This window comes from Copadichromis virginalis, linkage group LG23 (genome assembly GCF_057382275.1).
Source record: "Copadichromis virginalis isolate Kocher_CV1m ecotype Utaka linkage group LG23, C_Virginalis_male_GT1.1, whole genome shotgun sequence".
NCBI lineage: Eukaryota > Metazoa > Chordata > Actinopteri > Cichliformes > Cichlidae > Copadichromis > Copadichromis virginalis.
This window is the reverse complement of record NC_140639.1, coordinates 12,059,874-12,066,535: the sequence shown is the minus strand read 5'-3', so window position 1 is coordinate 12,066,535 and position 6,662 is coordinate 12,059,874. Positions and strand designations below refer to the sequence as shown.

General features: G+C 43.3%; 2 protein-coding genes across 6 annotated transcripts; one reads left to right on the top strand and one right to left on the bottom strand.

Annotated features, from left to right (window-relative positions):
• Nucleotides 1–1,044: 1,044 nt before the first annotated feature.
• org (oogenesis-related gene) lies at nucleotides 1,045–3,196 on the bottom strand. Of its 4 annotated transcripts, none has more exons than XM_085449050.1 (6): nucleotides 2,918–3,196; nucleotides 2,736–2,807; nucleotides 2,448–2,622; nucleotides 1,559–1,728; nucleotides 1,248–1,352; nucleotides 1,045–1,171 (listed from the first exon to the last, which is right to left on the bottom strand). In XM_085449050.1, the coding sequence occupies exons 1-6, from the start codon at nucleotides 2,990–2,992 to the stop codon at nucleotides 1,127–1,129; spliced, it is 642 nt and encodes a 213-aa protein (XP_085305176.1). In that variant the 5' UTR covers nucleotides 2,993–3,196; the 3' UTR covers nucleotides 1,045–1,126. The 4 variants fall into 4 exon arrangements, with proteins under 4 accessions (XP_085305176.1, XP_085305178.1, XP_085305175.1 ...); XM_085449052.1 differs by having other exon boundaries at nucleotides 1,045–1,188; nucleotides 2,448–2,667; nucleotides 2,918–3,193; XM_085449049.1 differs by having other exon boundaries at nucleotides 2,448–2,667; nucleotides 2,918–3,188.
• A 4-nt stretch (nucleotides 3,197–3,200) lies between these two features.
• LOC146680391 (uncharacterized) lies at nucleotides 3,201–6,629 on the top strand. 2 transcript variants are annotated; one of them, XM_085449048.1, is made up of 3 exons: nucleotides 3,201–3,329; nucleotides 3,536–3,737; nucleotides 3,894–6,629. In XM_085449048.1, exon 3 carries the CDS (start codon nucleotides 4,626–4,628, stop codon nucleotides 5,502–5,504), a length of 879 nt encoding a protein of 292 aa, XP_085305174.1. In that variant the 5' UTR covers nucleotides 3,201–3,329; nucleotides 3,536–3,737; nucleotides 3,894–4,625; the 3' UTR covers nucleotides 5,505–6,629. The 2 variants fall into 2 exon arrangements, with proteins under 2 accessions (XP_085305174.1, XP_085305173.1); XM_085449047.1 differs by having other exon boundaries at nucleotides 3,536–6,629.
• The last annotated feature ends 33 nt before the right edge of the window (nucleotides 6,630–6,662 follow it).

The following is a 6,662-nucleotide window of genomic DNA, read 5'->3' as shown; positions in this document are numbered from 1 at the left end:
GGGAGCTACCCAGAGCTCTAAACCCACTTAACAAACAAACAAAACAGTATATAAAATCAAAACAGATAAAATCAGAAATAGATAAGATCAGTAGTTAGTGTAAGTTTTGAAATTTAAGCTTAAAAGTGTGGATTTGGTGCTTTATTCAAATGCAGCTGAGAACAGGTGAGTCTTCAACCTGGATTTAAATAAACTGAGTGTTTCAGCTGATCTGAGGCTTTCTGGGAGTTTGTTCCAGATATAAGGAGCATAAAAGCTGAATGCAGCTTCTCCGTGTCTGGTTCTGACTCTGGGAACTGATAAAAGACCGGATCCAGATGACCTGAGGGATCTGGAAGGTTCATACTGGGTCAGGAGGTCACTGATGTATTTTGGTCCTAAACCATTCAGAGCTTTATAGGCCAGCATCAGAACTTTAAAGTCTATCCTCTGACAGACAGGCAGCCAGTGTAAGGACCTCAGAGCTGGACTGATGTGGTCCACTTTTTTGGTCTTAGTGAGGACTCGAGCAGCAGAGTTCTCAATGAGCTGTAGTTGTCTGACTGATTTTTTAGGTAGACCTGTAAAGATGCTGTTACAGTAATCAAGCCTACTAAAAATGAATGCATGGACTAGTTTTTCCAGGTCCTGTTGAGACATCAGATCTTTTATCCTTGATATATTCTTGAGGTGATAGTAAGCTGACTTTGTTATTGTCTTAATGTGTTTTTCTAAGTTTAGGTCTGCATCCATCACTACACCCAAATTTCTCGCCTGGTTTGTGGTTTTTAGATGTATAGATTGAAGTTCTCTGGTGACCTGCAATCGTTTTTCTTTGGCGCCAAAGACTATTACTTCAGTTTTGTTTTTGTTTAGTTGGAGAAAATTGTGGCACAACCAGTCATTAATTTCCTCAGTGCATTTACCAAGAGCCTGTACAGGGCCTCTGTCTCCTGGTGACATTGTGATATATATTTGTGTGTGATCTGCATAGCTGTGATAGTTTATTTTGTTGTTCTTTATAATCTGTGCCAGTGGGAGCATGTAGATGTTAAACAGAGGGGGTCGCAAAGGGATAAAGTTTTATTGAATTATGAAATATAAACATACAAGAACAACCTGCAACAAAGACACTCAATATGACACGCTAAACAGCAGGGCAGGAGACTTCAGGAGTGGGCACATCAACTCCCTGTAGAGACAAGAAAGCTGAGCCGATTCAGCCGTTCAACAATTCGTTTACAGAACCGTGCCGCCACTCAGCTCACCGTGTTCACGTCGTCAATGACGACATCCTTCTCCGAAACCTCAAGGTCACTTTCTGTGTCATTGTGCGAGCGGTATTCTTCACTCTCCGTCTCTACAGAGCTGGGCTGTAAAAGAAAGGAAGCGGCCATGTTTTAAGATGCTCTTCATGTCTGTAACTAAAATTAAAGCCACAGGCTAAAGAAACCAAGCGTGTGGTCTCTGGAGTGAGTTTTACAACTTTAAATTTACAGCTCTGCATAAAACTAATGGGGGAGAAAAATACACAGCAGAGTTTGCTTCCTTGTCTCCCCCCCCCCCGCACAATACCAACCTCATAGTCAGGGTCAACCTCAGGTCCATCATCGTCAGCAGCAAGCTCCTGAGAGAGCGCCTCCACCCAAGTCTGCTGCTCCTCCACATCATCGTCCTCCTCGTCATCTACGTCATCCTGTTTTCTCTTACTGCCCTTTCCACAGGGCTTTGCAGGAGACACTCTGATTTCTGTTCACAAAGCATGACCTTTCATGATGCAGTGTTCACTCAATTTCAGAGAAAACTTTAAAAGTTAATTTATATTTAAACCTTCAAGCAGGAGAAAAACACTTTAATTAAATCATGTACAAGAGTGTCCTGCTCAGAGGGGACAACAGTACAATCATAAGTTCCATATACTGTATGGCACATCCAAACACTACTTAAGCACAAACAATATAACACTTATAAACTTCAGGATCAAAGAATGAATACCTAGTGAAAGTAAACTGAACTTGCCACGAGTGTCTGAAATTCTTAAGTTTTGTTCAGTAAGCGGCTGCAGAAGGCCAGACAACTTTTTAATTACACATAAGGCTGCTTAGTCAATCAGCTTTTTAACAAGAGGTTCAGATAAACATTGTTTTACTGCTGAATTGCTCAAACCGTTTGTTTCATGATTCTAAACAGAGTCCCTCAGTAACTCTAAAAACTGAAATATTCTGTAGGCAAAGCTGCAAGCCAGCAGTTATTCACATTAACAGTTGAAGAGTCAAAGGTAAAACGTAGAGCCAGTACAAGTACATTTGGCCCCATTTTCAAATTCTTTTCTCTACTAATGTCACAAACTGTCATCTAATTGTCTCCACTGACTTATTTTAAGTATCAGCCGTGTCTGAACAGTGTGACAGTGGGATCAGTCCGTGTCCTGTTCATATTATTCGACAAAATAAACAACATGCACCTACCTGGGGACAGGGACAGTCCGATTCTGCTGGACACCGGATAGCCGAGGGCACTCTGCATCCAGCGGGGCAGGACGTACAGCAGCAGGCGGGTGACCCGGCTTAGGCGCTTGCGGCCTGTGAGGCTCTGGCGCCCAGGGCTGGAAACCGTGGGGTTAACGAGGACGTTTTCCTTTGTCTGCCGTAAGCCCAGCACCCACCAAAAGCCGCGGTATGCACGCACCTGCAAATCAGAGCAATGTTACTTTAGCTAAAGCTGGAGAGAGGGGTGTAACTTTGTCAGCTACGTACAACGATGCCAAAGGGCCAGAAGAGGCCGCGCAGCAGGGAGGGAAGCACCCCGTCTCTCCTCACAACTCTGTCCTGCAGATAAGTAGACACGACCGGTGAAAAAACAAAACACAAACAACCTTCCTGCTAGTGCGAGAGGACCCGAGCAGCTAGCAGAAGCGAGAAGTCCCCCTCTCCTTTACCTCAGTATTGTTAGTCTGGACCCGGACCTGATCCTGCCCCAGCTCCACAACTTCGCTGACGCCCTCAAGACTCATTCTTCTGCGGGCTAAAACCTGAAGCTGGAGGGCTGCGATAGACCGAGGACGAACTGAGAAACCACAGCTTGTGAAGGAGTTAGAGCATGAAATGTACCCTGAAGCGTCAACGCTGCAGCCAATCAATGCAGACAAATGCACCTGCTGCAATCAGCGCGAGCCAATGAGCAAATCGCCAATTAACCTCCATCAGGCCAAAAAAGGCGGGCAAAACGGTTTGGGCTGGGAGGGATCACAAACGGGTTATAGAAAACTTAAAATGCAGCCGTGAAATATACACGTGTCTCTGCAACTGAAAAATATATATGTTTTCTATCAGCGCTTAAACATGCGATCTGTAAGTCAAAGTTTTGGGTTGTAATCTCAAAATTTCTGCTACATAACTTGAATTTCGGGGGGCCAACTTCTTGTTATTTTTACATTACTAAGTCTAAGACCAACGCTAAAATTTACTTCAACCCCAGTTTAGTTAGAAAGTTGAAATGTATTATTTTATTTATTTTTTAAAATGTATTATTCATTTATATCTCTGTCGATATAAAGCGGTCAGGGGGTGAAGGCCGGGTTCTTGAAAGATGGGAATAAACCATACTGGCCCCGTTAACAAAGACTGCCTCCAGACTGCAGGGAACTGTGCTACTGTTGGTGGAAGAGTGGATGTAAGATTGGGGACTCTAAATGTAGGGACAGTGCAAAAGGTTGGATGTCAAAGGTCGGGTGTGATGGAGGCAGATGAAGCACTGTGGTGAGTCCTAAATAGAGCAGCTGAAAGAAGGAGAAGGCTAACATTTGTAATATAAAGTTATTTCCTAAGAAAATGTTTTATTGTCACAGAAGCTTGCTTTCTGCCCACCTCTGATCAGATCAGCTGGGTGACCTGTGTGTGCTGTTTTACCGACAGGGACGTTGCAGAGCGCCCTCTGGTGGACAAACATTCCAACATCAACAATCATAAAATACAAGTGTTTGTGTTTCCCTTTTTTAATTTTTAATTTTCATTTAACGGCCATTATAATTGTAGATACCGATGTATCAGCTAAAATCAGCCCCACTTATATACTGGGTGGGTTTTACAGTTTATTAATCAACAGAACAGTTTACTAGAACTTTTTAAATATCACAGATAAATATTTACTTTGTAGAATTCATACATATTTGCAGCTTAGCTGTTTGTTTTTAAACATCCTTTTTGCAAAAGCTGCAATTTTACAAAATCTAATTTATAAGGGAGCGATGGGTACTCTTCACTGTTTTATTAGTCACTAATAAAATATGCAATAGCACCTGTGCCACTGCAAATAAAAAAATGTGCGAATCTTAAAATGTTAAACAAGTTTCTTTTCAAAATCTAAACCCTTCATGTAGTTACCAGAATACAACATCTGTCCTGCGTGCTCCTTGGCACACAAAGAGGTTTAAAAAAGAGGCCCATCATTAAGCTTCCATACTTGACAGTTTCCCTAATTGGAAACTGTTTCCGCTACCTGTCTTCGTCACATTTACGCACCCTTTGATGCATTTGCTGGAGGACAAAGGGATGTGGAAAAGCATAAAAGGTGCCTCTCCCCACTCCTATTTCAAAATCTACAGACGCTCCGAGCCTGTGTGCAGAGAGGGTTAAAGAGATTTAAACATGAATAAGAATCCCGTCACCAGAACGTTCACCATTGGAGCTATCTGCAGTGGAAGCAAAGCTTCAGATGATTTCCCCACAGGACGTAGGCACAGCAGTGCAGGGATCCAGGCGCTTTCGTGGGCTACCGGCACCGCAAAGTCCTTCGATTCCCATGAGAACATTTTTCCGAATATCCTGACTCCTGACAGCATCCCACAGTTCACCATTCCAAGTCTGTCTGTGCAGACTGGCTTCAGATCACTGGACAAGGAAAGTAACAAAGAGAGAGAAGGGGGCTCAGAGATGACGCCAGAATCCTCAGTTTCTTCGGCCTGCGCCACGGTCTCGTCATCTGCATCATTCTCCAGCTTTGCTTTAGTTCTGTCAGAGCGCAAAGCTGAGCGGTGTGTTTCAGACCCTTTAACCAAGAGGAGATCTCTCCTTCAGAGGGAGCTGCACTCTCCTTGCTCCTACAGTGAGACCCAGCATTGCCTTGACCCCGCAAGCAAAGCCGCTCTCTCCCTGCCGCACTTGACCAAAATCACCACCCCCTACGGCTTCGTCACCTTAAGTCAGAGCCCCCAGATGGCAAGCGAGGAGGCACTTCTCTGCCAAGCAGGCCCGCACCGCTTAAATAAAAATGACAAGAATTCATACTGGCTCAGCAGAGCTCCCGGGAAAAGCACAGAAGACATTAAAGGCAAGTCCTCCCACCTGTCAGGGCCGGAGAAGAGACTATCCAAACACTTGGCTGACTCACAGTCTAAGAGAGCACTACAGGCTTCTTCTGCCTCCTCCACCACAGTTTCATCGTCTCCACCACCAAGGCAACCAGATGAGAGCCGTAAACCCCGCTTCTACGAGGTCATAAAGAAACACTTCATCTCCCGCCATTAGAAACATCACTATATATTTGACTGTGTGGTAACAATGCCAAGAAAATATGTTATGTATTTATTTAAATTTGCATGTAAAAATAAAAGTTTTCCTCCCGTGTAAAACACTGAAAACTAATTAAATTGTACCAGATTTTGTCACTACTCTGGTGTCACTTTCAAATATCGATTTAGTATTGAAGCACCTGGTTCTGGTTAACCAAATTTCAGAACCCTTTGGGACATTTTTTCAGGTCTTCTGGTATACCCACCACACGTCTGGTAAACACTTCCTCTTCTGTCTGCTTGTCATTGCACACATTGAATACTGAAAAAAAATTTAAAAGCTTATCACACCGTCACAAGGTTTCGAGACAGCTTGTCTGTATACCTGCATGCAACTAAAACTCAGACATGATTGGTTAATACAACCAGACACAAAGCAGAAGTGGTTTGTTTCGCAAAAAGTTCAAAGTCTAGAGCTGAGCACAGAGGAAGATCACCTTTAAGATTCACTGAGGATATTCCACATCACCCGTGAGGTTAAGGTTAATGGATTCCTCTATCGCTTAAATGTCAGTCACTCTCAGTTTGCCTGCTCCTATTCACTTCCTCGCTGAACACGTATTTATGAGCCCTGAGTCCTGCAGCGCTGAATGCGTCCTTCTGCCAGATGAACCAAGCGCTTGCTCTTTAGCATATGAAGAGACCGCTGGTCGCCTAATACATCCTTGGAGCATGCGTCCTTAACCCTCCCACACACTGAAATTAAGCAGGTAAATATCATTATGGCCCAGAGTACCCTTATCTAAGCCGAGGGCGAGGGAAACACAAGGCTGACCCTTGAACACGGGAATAGATAAAGGTGATCTAAATTTAAAATCACCCGCCGTGCTGTTTCTGCGCGTGATTTAGGCCGTTCCTCGTGGCAAACAGGGGTTTCAGCTTTAATGAAAGTAAAAGAGGAGGAGATGAAAGAAAAAAGGCATGCAGAACATCTGTGTTGATTAATATAAAACAAGTTGGAGAGGTTCATATCGCAGTCCATCTGAATGTATTTTTATTGTGTTGTTATTGTATGTTCCTTAAATTGGACTCCACTGGTCAATATAACAATACAAACAAAAGCTGAATATTATTAGTTGAATTTTTTTTTCTTTTTTTTTTTTTTGCTTTATTT

Coding starts and splice junctions, on each gene's coding strand:
- org (XM_085449052.1), bottom strand. CDS start 2,992: ATGAGTCTTGAGGGCGTCAGCGAAGTTGTGGAGCTGGGGCAGGATCAG. Junction 1,729..2,447: donor CGGACTGTCCCTGTCCCCAG/GTAGGTGCATGT, acceptor CTTTGTGAACAG/AAATCAGAGTGTCTCCTGCA. Junction 1,353..1,558: donor AGGTTGACCCTGACTATGAG/GTTGGTATTGTG, acceptor TTTCTTTTACAG/CCCAGCTCTGTAGAGACGGA.
- LOC146680391 (XM_085449048.1), top strand. CDS start 4,626: ATGAATAAGAATCCCGTCACCAGAACGTTCACCATTGGAGCTATCTGC.